Below are 15,072 nucleotides of genomic sequence, written 5' to 3' on the forward strand. Positions count from 1 at the left end.
TACTTGGATAACTTGATGGTGGGTTTGCCATCTGCTTTATCCCCCAAGTCCGAAATATAATTGCTGGATACTAATTATTTTAGTCCTTATAAAATTACTTTGGGATTAATTTCTTCAAATCAAGTTATGATGAATGAGAAATTAAAAATTGAGTTAAAGACGAAAACATAATTAATTTATTTTTATTTGAGTATATCATGATCAATTCAAGGTTAGATGTGTGAGACATATGAAATTTGTGACACATAATGATTGATAGGGCCTAGTAGTCACAAAAGCTCCTACATGAAAAATTAAGACAAGGAACTTGATTCATTGACTCCCACAAGTACGTAGAAGGTCACATTGCACTCTATTTCTTGTCTTTTCATTTTTTTTATAATTAATATTTTTATAGAAAGATGTTGCATTTATTCATAACCTTGGATGAGGACGTATTAATTTTTAAGGGAAATGTAAAGAATTCATATCATCCATTTGAAGAAGACGGGATCTAAGTTCTAGCTCCAAGTCTCAGTTGCTTTGAATGAAGTCGCATTATAAACGTATTTTCTCCTTGAATGTTTTAGTGCGTCTTTTTAAGTGCATGTCTATAGCTTAGCGCCCGCATCAACGCCACGTTGGAGTCACATGTGTACAAGTTTGTTATGTTATAGGGTCACATTTTGCCCCACTTCTTGCTCGTTTCCTCTCTATAAATAGTGGCAAAATTTCACTTTTGGTCCCACTAGATAGGGTTATTCTCACTTTTGGTCCCGCGCTTTAGGTGCTCAACACTTGTAGTCCCAAAATCCTAATTTTTTAACACTTTTAGTCCCGTGCCGTTAAAAACTGACGGAAACGGCACGTGACTGTCACGTGTCGTTAGTCTGTTGCAAGATTGGCGCTGAAAACAGACTGCAATGCTTGTGTACAGTGTTTGGAGGGAAATAATGGCGCCAAAAATATATTTTTTTGCTATATATATATCCAAACAAACCCACAAACGCCACACTACATTCTCATCTTTTTTTCATAGGCCAAAAGATGTCACAAACATCTCAAAATTCTTCAAATATTATGCATTATTTAATGTTCTTATATATTATTAGATGATCTTTTAGTAATGGTCAATTATGTGTAAAATGACTAATGGATATACCTTTTTTACAAGTAATTATAGTTTATGTTGTGTTTAAATGTGTAAGGATAAATTCTGAAAGCAATAAAAATGCAAACTAAATTGCACAAAAGCAATAAATTAAATTGCAAAAAAACAAGAAATATACTCAAATGCACTGGTTTTGACAAAAGTGACAAAAGTCTTCTTACAATACCTAGCAATATTTTGTTCCTTGAAACTTCACAAATTTTCCTTACCAATACAAGCAATAAACCTGATGCTATACAAACCAAAAATGGCTGCCAACAAGTCATCAAAATATGTTGCTATACAAGCCAAAAAAGTTATTGCCAATGCATCTCATTTTGCCTTCTTAGCTATTTTCTTCTTCCGAAAGTAATCATGTTTTACAAACATTACCATTTTCATCCTTATTGTAAACAAAGTAACATGCCTATCTATGCATAAAACATGGGGGCCTAATACAACAAGAAGAATCATAAAAAACAACCAATAACAACTAACAAATTATCAAGACTTCAATTAAACTAAAATCCCAAAGTCCTAAAAGCTGAATAACTAACTCAATTATCAAAAAGCTCTTAATACTCATACCTCTGTAATGCATGCAAATCCCACGACAAAAATTTCAACTAAGCTAAACAACAATTTAAACGGAGAGATATATAATTGAACAAACGCAAAAGGCTTACTGCGAAGGTAGTAACAGTGGCTCCTATTAACCCAAAAACTAGAATTCCCCATAGCCTCATGCCCTCTTCTTTCTCCTGATAACCTCTGTTGGGTTGCGGCCTTGGATTATCCCCATTCCATTTATCGCCTTCCTCTTTGCTCATTCTCTTCTATCTCTTTATTCTATTCTCAATTCAAGAATTTCTATCGATCAATGATGACAACGTGCTTTTATTCTGAGAAATAAATGCATGGACCATATGCCTTTTATTCTCAGAAATTGAAAACAATAACATCGAGGAACAAAAAATATGTCTAAAAAACAACACATACAACAACATATGGACAAAACAAACCCATTTGTCCTCATAAATTGAAAACAATAACATCGAGGACCACAAAATGTCTAAAAAACAACATACACAACAACATCGTTGAAATCGTAAAAAGAGTTTGCAAGTTTACTAACGTATTTCTGGTACTTAGGGTCTGGAAAATCGATAAGAACTTGGTGCCTCAAGCTCATCTTCCTTCCGCCACTCTATGCTCCAAAAACTGGGATAATTGTTCGGTAGATTTGGGGAAAAGGGATTTCGGGGATTAGGGATTTAGGGATTTTGTTTTCTGGATTTGGGGAAAAGGGGAGAAGAACGTATTTTGCCTTCGTCTGAAATGACTTACCAGTTGACCAACATGGACCATACCAACAGATTAACGGCACATGACAGTCACGTGCCGTTTCCGTCAGTTTTTAACGGCGCGGGACCAAAGGTGTTAAAAATTTAGGGTTTTGGGACTACAAGTATTGAGCACCTAAAGCGCGAGACCAAAATTGAGAATGACCCTATCTAGTGGGACCAAAAGTGAAATTTTGCCATAAATAGTGTAGTCAGGTTGAGTGTGCTGAGTGAAATATTGTAATAAAAACAGTCCCTGTACTTTTCAGATTTAGATTTCCTTCAGAACGTGTTTAAAATTTCTAAAAGATTCATCTTCTCATGGTATCAGAGCTTTTCTTGTAAAGGTCTCTATACTTGCTTTTCTAATTACATAAGGTGCAAGTCGAGACTAGTTGCAAAACACTTCAACCAAGTAGAAAGATCGACTACAATGAGTATTTTCACTAGCAGCGAAGTCTGTTACAATTTGAGTTTTCTCAGCAATGGATGCGGCTAAGGGTTGGCCTATACATCAACTTAAACAATGCAGTTTTACACTAGTACCTAGATGAAGAAGTTTACATGCGCCCTTCGAATGGATATCACACCAAACCAGGCATGGTGTGTTACTTGAAACTATCCTTGTACGCGTTGAAGTGGCCTTCCAGGCAATGGAACAACGAATTTACTATGAAGCTGCTTGAATTCAGATTTCACCAGTATGATCCCTGTCTTTTTATTAAGGATATTGATTCTCAACTTTTAGCTCTTTTAGTTTATATTGACTATATTTTACTAACAGGTACATGCAGCCAGTTAATACAAAAACTGAAAAACTATATGGACTCACTTTTCACAATTAAGGATCTAGAACATGCAAAGTTCTTCCTTAGATTAGAAATAGCCAGATCAAGCTCTGGAGTTTTTGTTTCTCAGCTCAAATATGCTACTAACATTGTGGTTCATGTAGGGTTATCTCAAGAGAAATCAACTTCTACCCCACCTCCACTAGGGCTGAAACTCACTCAAGATGAGCAAGGCATGTTACACTGACACGGAGACACTTGGTTGGGTTTCTTCTGTACTTGGGCTTGACAGGACTAGATATACTCACACGTCGTTCAACAACTTAGCCAGTTCGTTCAACGGCCTACTAACCAACATTGGGATGCAACACTTCATGTGCTATGTTATGTCAAAGGTACTCTCAATAAAGGGGTCTTTCTTTGCAGCCAATTGTGATCTTAAAATCACTGCCTACTATAATGCCGACTGGGCCTCTTGTCTTGACTCCCGATATTCTTTAATAGGATATTGCATATTCCTCGACTCCTCCTTAATATCATGGAAAACTAAGAAACAAACAACTGTGTCACAATCCTCGACAGATGCTGAATATCGTGCCATGGCCTCAACAGTTTGTGAACTTATGTGGCTGTCTTGTATTTTGCAGGATTTTCAGGTGGGCGTTCCTAAACCTATTCCATTCTTTGTGGACAATCAGCCTGCCATTCATATAACTAAAAATTCGATTTTCCATGAACGTACAATGCATTTAGATATTGATTGTTATGTGGTTCATGATCAATACAAAAGTGGTTTTATTCTACCTTCTCATATCTCAGGCACATTGAAACTAGCTGACATGTTTACTAAGAATCTCGCGAGTGCCCGTTTTGCTTCTATAATTGTCCCATTGGGGCTAATTATAAGTGAATGTCTACAGCTCAGGGCTCATGTCACCGCCACGTTGAAGTCACACGTGTACAAGTTTGTTCTATCAGTTAGGTCCACACTTTCAACCTGCTTCCCATTCGTTTCCCTCTCTATAAATAGGGCAATCACATCGAGTGTGCTAAGTGCAATTTTGTAACAAAAAACAGTCTTTATATTCTTCAGATTTAGTTTTCCTTCATAACAATGTCTCTCAAATTCTCTATAGATCTTCATCTTCTCATGATCCTTGCCAATGTTGTTTACAAAGAGGTTGTTGTAAATAAACTGAAAAGAAGGAAGCCATGTAAAGAAATCCTTAGCTTCATTATCACATTGATACTACTGCAACTGGCTCAATTGCTCACAATGTCCAAGGGCAAACGAGTTTTTAGTGCAGTTTGACATTGTATCAGATGGAAGAAGACTCCCCCTACAGTTAACTCTTTCTTCTTCTGTTCTGTTCTTTTTTGTTTGTTGACAGCCACCATAGAGGAGCGACGCAATGATCCAACAGGCTACATTTCATATGCACAGTTACAAGTTACAAGTGAGAGATCAAACATGAAATCATGAATAAAAAAGAGAAAACACTATAAGAAAATAACTCAATAGCTACGAAAAAATTTAATTTTATTTCATTGCTATTGAGCCATTTTCTTGTAGTAAAATCCAGCAAAGACAACAAAAAATTAAATCACAGGTCTTGTATAATTCGTACTTAATTATATCGCATCGAGCTAGAGGAATTAATCTTCTGAAAGCGATGTGATTGAACTTCATTCAGATCCTGAAGGCCCTACTGGAAAACAATGTTAGCATTTGAGGAAGCCCTCGAAAAGCCCATGATCTGCGATTTGATTTTTTCTCTCAGAAGGGAGTCTCTTGGCTTGGAGAGACTTGTGCAGAGAAACACTTCTTGCAGCACTTTTCCATTCTTGAGAAAGAATTTCACCAGACTAATGTCGTTTGCACATTCTGTAAAGCCGTGAATCTTTACCACCTTTAGATGGTAAAGAAATGGCTTCAAGGATTGAGTTTGCGATTCCCAGTATCGTTCTTCCCCTGAGCTTGGTGATTGCCACAGGTCCTTGTTCCACTGCTGTAATCAAGATATATGTGTGTGTGTGAAAGCCATGCAGAGAAAGAAAATCAAGTTACAAAAGATGCACTTAGCATGAGGGGAAATAGTAGTAGAGTTCTATACTTACTCGCCGTTCAACGTTGTGACCAGCGATAATCTTGATAATGATAGTATGGATTGTGGGAGTACTCCTGAAAAGACTTGCCAGTCCAGGGTTATTGTGCTTGTTTAAGCCTGTACTCAACTCCAAGGACTTTACTTTATTGAAAGGACACAGTGAAACTCCTGCAATTTCATTGTTTTTTGACAGAATCTGTAGCCAGAAAGGATTTTGAGCATGAGTTAAGAGCACAGAAATTAGAAAGAGACACAAGATTTATGTGGTTTGATTGAATCCGGCTATGCACAGAGACGATGGTGAGAGTATTTTACTATAATAGAACGAGGTAGAGAATCAAGAACACATAAATGGCTGTCAAATTAAAGCTAACACAATAGCTGTGAAGATGCCCTACATAGTGACTACAAATCAATCGAAAATATATGGTTATTCGTTATGATTAATTATTATGATCAAATGTAAAAATCATGTCGAACAGTAATTAATAGTTTCTAAGCAATGGCTATTAGCTGTGGTTTCTACACCGAAAGCCTAAACCATGATTTTTAAGCCATAATCACTAATGTAAAGAATAATTCTATGTTTTTTTTTTGGCAATGAATGTAAGACACTGTAGAGGGTAAAGGTCTGAAATATGAAATATATGAGGTTCAAAAGGCCAACTATTTGAAGATAAAATTAGATGAGGGATAGAAGTACCTCAATGCACTGGCTTTGAAGTGTCAAAGAGTGGCAACAGGAGATTCCAGTGAGAAAGTTGGACACGCTTTGAACCTTTGCTGAGGTTAGATCCTCCTGAAGTAGGAAGAATCCGACGTCCACCTCATGCAGTGACGTTAAGTTCTGTAAAATACATTCCTCAGTGATGGCATTATATGACCACGACATGATTTGGAGTGTCGGGGCCTCAATCATCAGACGGGTACTAATACTATAAGCATCGAAACAGCTTGACACCTTCAATCTCTCGAGTTTTTGGACCGTGATTTCCAGGTGCTCCAGCTGAAAACAGTTCTCCAGGCTTAAATCTTCTAACGCGGGGCACTCAACTCTGAGATGCTTCAGACCGTAACAGGCATCCATATGCAACTTCTTAAGCAAAGGAAACGATGAATCTGTGAACAAATTCACAAGTGTAGGCTGATCATGCAAAATGGCCCGTGAAAGCGACAACAATGACAATGATCGAAAGCCACCCTTCATGATTTCCAGAGGAGGCAACCTGAAACCAGGATGCCATGACTTCAATCTCAAAGCTCGTAAAGTTGCACTATTTATAACGCTGCGTGGGAAGTTGAAGTAATCAGACGTAGAAACCTCGACATCTAATTCTTGGACGTTATGCTTAACAGCATGTCGAATCAAACCAACTAATCTAGAGAAGCTCAAGAAAGCTCGAAATCTTAGGACCCTTATGTCGGAATGCTTCTCGAGAAGGCTCAAAATCTGATCAACGTATTCCGCGCCTTTTAAAACATATGAACGAGCCCTTTTTCGCACGGTTGAGCTCATAACAATGGAGTCATTCGAAAGAGAGTTCACGGTGGTAAAGTCGAGATCAGGGAATGAATACCAGAGATTCTTCCACCGTTTCGAAAGCACGCTTGTCTGTGCGATGGATTTGATCGGCAGGAAGAAGAAAACGTGATGAAGAATGTCGTCCGGGAGATCACTGATGCGGTCTTCGGTATCAGTTCTTGGCCTTTCCTTTGCTGCATTCAGAAGTTTTTTCCTCTTCGCCGATCTTGTTTCCATGGATCATAAATTTGGCGTCTGTTTTTCCTGTGATGATGGATCACCGATGTCAATCATGATAAACATTGTGTGCGGCTAGTTTTAGGATTTCTTTTGAGTTTGAAGGTTTCAAATAGCTAACTCCGCTCTTAACACGAGATCAGTGCTAAGGTTGTTGGAATTCAATCAAAGGTTATTTGTTTGATGCAATCATGCAATTGTGAGAGCCCCTCTTAGAATAATTGTTACTTTAGCCCTCAAGCTTGAAAGAAATGTCGTTCTGTCTCCTATAATCGGCATTTCTACAACAAGGGAAAAAATAAAAAATTGGAATGTTGGTAATTTATCCATATTTATAGATAATAATAAAAAAAAAGAGATTATGTTTATTTTTATCAATTGTTATAGAATAGATAAAATCAAAAGAGAGGTTTGAATGGATCATATATTTATATAGGGTAAAATATTTTTTTTAGTCCCATAAAATAAGGATATAATTTTTTTTGGTACCACAACTATAACATGTGATGCTTTTAGTCCTATAAAACTCAAAATTATGTCTTTTTAATCCAAAAAAAAAAAATGTGATTGGGCTTTTTTAGTCCCAAAATTACAATATATTTTTAGTCCCACAACCACAATGCACGTAATTTTTTGGAATAAAAAACACGTAATTATGAATTTTATGGAACTAAAAGCGACACCTATCATAGTTGTGGTACCAAAACAAATTCTATCCTTATTTTGTGAGACTAAAAAAATATTTTGCCTTATTTATATAATTCTATTATATATAAATATTGTAGAATCCACTACCCAAAAAAAAAAAAAAAAAGAATAAAAGGCTGATACATTAATTCTTTACTAAAAAAAAATGCAAAAAATTTTATACCTCAAAATTCTTAGCCAAAGATTTGGAGTGTGCCTATTGAGAAAGATATTGGTTGTATCTCAAGATGGATGTAGAATTCATTTGTTAAACTCGAAAAGAGGTTAGATCCAAGGGTGTTTTAAGACATATCAAAAGGAGATTTTAGGGTACTTCAAATTGTACAAGATTCCTAATATTGATGTTCTGCTGCCCACATTAAATTATTTGATGTATTATTCTACATGGCAGAATATGAATTATGCTGTAAATTACAGGAAACATACTTTTTAGTTTTAAAATACAGGTAAATTAATTTTAGAGCATGTATAGAGGTTGGCGAGTTAAAAAAAAAATAAAAATAAAGAATCCTCCACTCATCATGAGATGATTATGAATCCCCTATATCTACAATGTGTATCCTTTTAGTTCATGATCATAACAATTGATCAAGTATAAAATTAAAGGAGTTTCTTGTTTTGATAAATTAGAAATATAAGTGTAGAATGGATACATATTTGTTGAAGTTCAAGATTGAACACCAATCTAATTCTGTGCCCTAAATTACAATCGGGAGATTAGCTGATGAAAGGATCGTATTTGCATTGTATTTGTAACTCATAAGTTCATGAGTATCATATTTTCTCTAGTGCCTTGGACTAGATGCATGGCCACCCATATGCAATTTGTACCTTAAATTAAGAGGTTAATTTCAAGGTGATTAATTAATCTGCACGATATGATCGCCAATTAAATTGTATATGATAGGAAAAATCTCATTTTTTATCCTATAATTTAAGTCATGTTTACTTTTGGTCCTAATGATTACGGAAATATTACTTTAAGGATAATATCTTGATTTTGGTTAAATTAGATTTTCTCAAAATTAAATTTGCCCAAAATTAGTTTGAGAATAGCTTCCAAATAAAAAAAGAATTTGAGTACATTGCAATTTCAGACATATGATTTTCTACTTTTAATTGTGTTTGTGATAATATTGGATGTCATTTCAGTTAATAATAGATGGTCTGTATTATTGTAGCATGATTATGTGGGATGCATAAATGTGTATAATTTGTTAATTCAATTAACAAAAAAGGATGATTTCAAAGCCCATTGATCTTGTGCATGGTTTAGTTTTTGTTGGGTTGGGACATCTCGTACTTCTTACTTTCTCTGCTCTCTTGTTTTTAACTTTGTTATTAAAATCCTTGCTTTTCTCCTTATTTATGTACTTCCCCCAATTTTTTTTTGGGGTTTTTTATTTTTTAAATTGTTATAAGAGTAGATAGATGGGGGTAGTTATTTTCTTTTTATAAATTAAGTATAAGGAGCAAACCCCATAGATTGGCCATATAGGATCCATGGAGAAGAGGCCGGATCCCACGACGGAGAGTCCAAGAAGACGGAAAGGTGTTACAAGGCCCATTATTTATAAATGGGTCAAAAATCTAATGATAGTGTAGGCCTAACCTAGATTGATCATAGACCCATTGCGTGCTCCATGAATCACATAAAATTGAGTTTATGATCATCCAACAGGACGTGCTAAATCAAGGAGCTAGCGGCTGAAGACCTGGCTGCAAGCCTGTCTGTAAGCCAAGAGAGCTACCCGAGCCGAGCATTCCTGAGTTTAAGAAGGAATGCAATAAGGCTCTATTGCTCTATACCGAACTGCACTATTTCACGAAGGGAAATAGAATAGCAGGTCTACCTATCTATCTTCTATGGACTCTGAGCTATGAGTTCTGAGCTCGATGCTTGAGTTAGCTGCTCTGAGTTCTTGACTTATTGAGCTATAGAGCTATTGAGTTCCTTCTTTATGAGCTATGCACATGGGTCGGTCATGATGTGCATACCATTAGAGGATACATCGCTTTGTCTCTGCTTGAATGGTTGGATGAGAGCTCAAACATCGAAAACTCCACACGCTTCAAAGGTATAATTCATAGTTAATTTAACATTTCTTATATATACTATCCACACATTTATTTTTTTACACATTTGAGTGGTTGAACGCCCAAAAAAGGAGGATTCGACCCCATTGGCTTTAAAATCAAATTTGGCCAATATCTATTTCTTTGATGCGTTACTAATCATGTGCAAAAATTTCAGCATAAGCATCACATCATATTCAAAACACAAATAGTGCAGTACCATATTAGTACTTCAAGACAGAAGATCGACAACGAATGGACGTGGAATACATCGAGCCCTCAATGGTTGAACCTTTGGTGTAATAACCCCTTTACCTTCGGACATATCAATTTCACCAATACTTTCCCACTCAAAGCACTGTATGAGAGACCCCAATGCCAGCCCAACCATTTGCTTAGCCATGTTTTCACCAGGACATCCCCTCCTCCCCCACCCGAACGGCAAATATTTGAAGTCATTTTTACCTTCTTCAAGCCCTTCAAATCTCTCAGGCACAAACTTCTCAGGGTCATCCCATGTTCGAGGATCATTTTGAATATCCCATGCATTTACCAATAGTATAGTTCCACGTGGGACATGGAACCCTCCGACGATGCACGTCCGGGATGAACTATGAGGTGTTAGAAGTGGTGCTGCAGGGTGCATCCGTAGGGTTTCGTTGATGATGCCGCGGAGATATGGAATTTTGGTAATGTCAGAATCCCTTATGATTTCGGCTCTTGCTCTTGTTAGGATGTCTGGATGTTGTAGCAGGAGAGAGAATGCCCACTCCAGTGTGTTGGATGAAGTATGAGATGCTCCTTGGACTAAAACCTATTTAGGTAGGAAGATGAGTTTGAGAAGGAAAATTGTGAAGATTGTAGCTGAAATCAATATATGTACACAATGACTTTGCAACTAGGCAACCAAAGATTGAAATATGGTTTGATTAAAAAGTAGGCAAGTACTGGAAAATAGTATTTTTAATCCCATAAGTTAGGCCCTCATATCATTTTTTGTTCCATTCATTACAGGATTAACACTTTTAGTCCAATAAGTTATAAAAATTAGCACTTTTGACCCTTATGCACTTTTCATATACAATTTAACGATTTAGGTCACGTGTCTAGCACGTTACCTTTAAGTATTTTTGGTTGGAGGAAAAATTGATCATTTTTTCAATAGGAGAAGGATATGATTCAATTTTTGTTAGAAAAGAGAGAAATCACTATGCTTTTTTGCTTTAATTTCCTTCAAAATTTATTTTTTTCCTTCACATGTAGTTATATTTTTCTTCAAAAATGGTCCCAAGTTGAAAACCAAGTCAATTTTCTTTCCAACTAAAAATACTTAAAAACCACATATTAAGCACGTGCTCTACACTCTTAAACTGTAGATAAAAAAGTGGATGTGGACTAAAAGTGCTAATTTTGTAAGTTATGGGACTAAAAGTACTAATCCCGTAATGAATTGAACTAAAAGTAAAACAAACCTAACTTGTGGGATCAAAATATTATTTTCTTGCTAAGTACTATCATGTGTTCATGAGCAATCAACACTCTGTTTGCACAAATCACTATCAAGTATAAAAATTGAAGGAACAAGCCATCTTACCTGATATGAAATATGTGCAAAATATTTACCTAAAGAAAAAAAACCAAATTACCTTTTTATATTTTTTAAAATAAAACAGTTTATCCCCTTGAAAACGATGGTGTATAGTACGCGCCTTGGATACGATTATTTTATAAATAAAATATAGTTTTGTGTTTAAACATATATATATATATACATAATATTATATAAAACATATAATTTTATTTTAATATATATTTTTATTAAAAGATAATAATGAAACCAAACCCTCTCCACCTGCCTCCTACACAACATTCCCCGTCCCCCCACTGTCTTTGTCGCCACCACCTTCTGCCATTCCCGTTGCGGCTAGGGGTGGGCATTCAAGTTCCGATCTGACCCGATCGGATTTGGGTATTTTTTTCAGTTTTTTATATAAAAATATTTCAGGTATTGGAAATTCAAGAACTCGGCTAGGTGTTCGGGTAGGATTCTCATATCCAATCGGATAGCCGAATTTTGTATATAAAAATACAAATAAAAATTATGTATCTTTTTATGTCTGAATCTAGGATTACATTTAATACTATCCTTCTCTTTTCGACTTTCTATTCTTCTTCTTCTCTCCCAAGTCCCAAAACTCCCAACTCCAGCAAAAATCCCTCTTCTTTCTCCCAATTTTAAAATTTTAAAATGTCATAAGAAGCTGATGGAATGGAATTAGACTATCGAATTCAAAGGTTACTATTAATTTTATTTTCTTTTGTTTCTTAGTTAATTATATTTTTAAATTTTTATTACTTATTAAAAACTCAAACATTTAAATTTTAATAAAAATTGAAAAAAAAATCAACAAATTTTATTAATTTTATTAACAACAAAAAAAAGAGGCAAAATTTTGCATCTATTCGTCCTCCATGAATTCAGAGGCAAATTTTGCCTCTAAATTTTTATTTTAATTTTTTTTTAAAAAAAAAGTTTTGGTATTCGACAAAAAATAAGTTCAAATATTTGATCCGAACTACCCAAACTTCCATTATCCAATCTGATGCCCACCCCTAATTGTCACCCCTCCCTTCTCCGTCACCCCCCTCGCAAACAAATAGATTGGGAGTAGATTATTATTTTTATAATATGAAGTTATTAACACCTTTATATGCATTTTAATTACCAAATATTACTATAAATGTAAAATATTATATAGTAGCATATATACCGTATATTATTGTATTTTATGATATGTATGCTAAAGTATGTATACAATAAGTATATATTAAAAAAATTTAATATATAAAAACATCCAACAATATACATTATAAATTTATAATTAATTAATTGAACATTTCAAAATAATATTTTTTATTTAATGAGACATTGCTTAGGTTTTTTATTTTATTTTTTGGTTTTATTCTTTACATATTAAATGTATAAATGGGCAATTTGAAAATTTTTTATTCAATTCATTTTTCATTCTTTTCGTATACTAAACAGATGAATGATATATCAGACAGTAAAGAAGTACGAATAAAAATATAATATTCAAATTTATATACTGAAACGGAAAAATGCAAGGAACCCCCTTATGATATCACAAATGAGCAAATTATCTTCTTATGAATAAATATATACCGATTTATCATCCTATATTTTTTAAAATACAACAATTATCCTCCTATAATTTTTAAAATGAAGCGATTTACCTCCCTATACAAGGAGGTAAATCGCTTCATTTTAAAAATTATAGGGGATAAATTGCTATAATTTTTTTATTAGAGGATAATATACTCATTTTCAATATCATAGAGGATAAATTGCTTTTCACCCCATACTGAAATATTACAAAAAAAAACAGATGAAATGATATATCAAAGTCACTCTATTACTACTTTTATTCCATTTTTAAGTTTATTCAGTCTCCAAATTTCTGAGTACATACCAATCACCCCTGAAATGAGGATAGTACTCAGGTTCTTTACAAAATCTAAAACACGTCACAGCAAAATCAAAATTGAGGAAATTCTTACCAAGAAAAGGTTTCTTATGGTTTCATCAGTATAGTACTCAGGTTCTTCCCTTTGCAAATCCAACAGAACTTCTATCAAGCTTTTCTGCTTTCCACCACCGTCGGATTCCTCCTCCCCGCGACGCTCCTCTATCACATTTTCCATAAACCTGTCTCGCTTCTCCTGTACTACACTCAACTTTCTCTCTACGTTTCCAAACCCAAACCACCGCATAAAGGGCAGAAAATCGGCGACGTTAGCTTCCAGCGTCACCCTCGACATCTCCGCCACAATGTCCTGAAACATCTCCGCTTCCTTTGAGTTCTCGACTCCCACTTTCCCTGTGATCATTCTCGTCACAATGTTGTAGGTATGTTCGAAAAACAGCTTTCTCATGTCAACATTTTTACTGGGATTGTTATTCTCCAACAGTTTCAAGATCAGGGTTCGGGCCTCATTGCACGGAATGCTCGAGAGCAGGTTCAGTTTATGGGAGGACAGGAGTTCCAGAGCTGAAATCCTGCGCAGATTTCTCCAGTGGTCGCCGTAGGATGCCCATGCAAGGCTGGTGAAGTTGTAGCCGAAGTGCTTCCCGTTCAGGAGATTCGGGCGGTTGGCGAAGATGATGTCGTTCTTGGTGAAGCATTCGTGGGCTGCCGAAGGAGATGAAATGAGGAGGACAGGCCGGGAGCCTAGCCGGAGGAAGAGGATCGGGCCGTGCCGCCTGGAGACCTCTGACAGGGCTCGGTGGAAAGGTGTGGATTTTGTGAAGAAGTAGATGTGGCCTATAAAGGGAAGGTTGGGAAAAGGGGTTGGTGGAAGATTGAGAAGTTTGTGAAGGAAATGTTGAGTAATGGTGTAGAGGGCCAAGAAGAGCAGTGGGAGGAATAGGAGGTGAATGGCATCCATGTCTAAATGAGAAAGGGATGCACAATTCATGGATTTGAATTTCTTGCAATTAATATATCTTTTTATCAGCTTAATTAAGATAGGCACCTGGCCGTCAATCAATTGATTGAATTGATATTACTCTTTTTATAATAGAGAAAGTCGTGCATTCAAATTCAAATCGTCCCCATCCCCGACCCCATTGTACTAAAAGAAATAAATATTTAAAGATAGACACCAATATTAAATTAAAAAGTATATGTTAGCAATGATGTATATATATATATAAGTGGCGATGTTAAATTATAACTAACTAATTACATGTATTTAGTAACAAAAATATTTATTTTATCAATATAATGATTAGAGAATTTTATAGTGATAGTATTTAAGTGAATGTTGTCATTATAAAGTTTTTACTAGAAACAATTAGTGATATATATATATAATGACAATATTTATAATGAAAATAAATATAATTTTAATTATATTTATCTATTATAAAATTATTTCTGTAGATATGTTATTTGAGGTGGTAGCAGTGTGGGTCACGGAACCCACCCAGCCAACTCCAGCACGGACTTGCTCCCGTCTAGTACAAAACCCGTCTGGAGGGGTATGGTCTGGTTGACCTGTTTTTCATTGTAACACGATTTAGATAATTCAATAAATTATATCTTTTCACAAATAAAAATAAGGATAATTTAAGAATATA

General features: G+C 35.3%; 2 protein-coding genes across 2 annotated transcripts; both read right to left on the reverse strand.

The window, feature by feature from the left end:
• Positions 4,387 to 7,403, reverse strand: LOC105178527 (putative F-box/FBD/LRR-repeat protein At4g03220). Its single transcript, XM_011102018.2, has 4 exons — positions 6,072 to 7,403; positions 5,379 to 5,564; positions 4,889 to 5,269; positions 4,387 to 4,685 (listed from the first exon to the last, which is right to left on the reverse strand). Exons 1-3 carry the CDS (start codon positions 7,125 to 7,127, stop codon positions 4,967 to 4,969), a joined length of 1,545 nt encoding a protein of 514 aa, XP_011100320.1. The 5' UTR covers positions 7,128 to 7,403; the 3' UTR covers positions 4,387 to 4,685; positions 4,889 to 4,966.
• On the reverse strand, positions 9,825 to 14,482 carry LOC105178528 (cytochrome P450 81D1-like). The gene is made up of 2 exons (XM_011102019.2): positions 13,491 to 14,482; positions 9,825 to 10,725 (listed from the first exon to the last, which is right to left on the reverse strand). The coding sequence occupies exons 1-2, from the start codon at positions 14,406 to 14,408 to the stop codon at positions 10,144 to 10,146; spliced, it is 1,500 nt and encodes a 499-aa protein (XP_011100321.1). The 5' UTR covers positions 14,409 to 14,482; the 3' UTR covers positions 9,825 to 10,143.

The sequence above is a fragment of the Sesamum indicum genome, linkage group LG16, assembly GCF_000512975.1.
Source record: "Sesamum indicum cultivar Zhongzhi No. 13 linkage group LG16, S_indicum_v1.0, whole genome shotgun sequence".
In the NCBI taxonomy this organism is placed as follows: domain Eukaryota; kingdom Viridiplantae; phylum Streptophyta; class Magnoliopsida; order Lamiales; family Pedaliaceae; genus Sesamum; species Sesamum indicum.

Excerpts from the sequence above, each read along its gene's own strand:
- LOC105178527 (XM_011102018.2), bottom strand. The coding sequence starts at position 7,127 with ATGGAAACAAGATCGGCGAAGAGGAAAAAACTTCTGAATGCAGCAAAG. Across the intron at positions 5,565-6,071 it reads TTCAAAGCCAGTGCATTGAG|ATTCTGTCAAAAAACAATGA; the intron begins GTACTTCTATCC and ends TTCTGGCTACAG. Across the intron at positions 5,270-5,378 it reads GTCACAACGTTGAACGGCGA|CAGTGGAACAAGGACCTGTG; the intron begins GTAAGTATAGAA and ends TCTTGATTACAG.
- LOC105178528 (XM_011102019.2), bottom strand. The coding sequence starts at position 14,408 with ATGAATTGTGCATCCCTTTCTCATTTAGACATGGATGCCATTCACCTC. Across the intron at positions 10,726-13,490 it reads CCATAAGAAACCTTTTCTTG|GTTTTAGTCCAAGGAGCATC; the intron begins GTAAGAATTTCC and ends CTACCTAAATAG.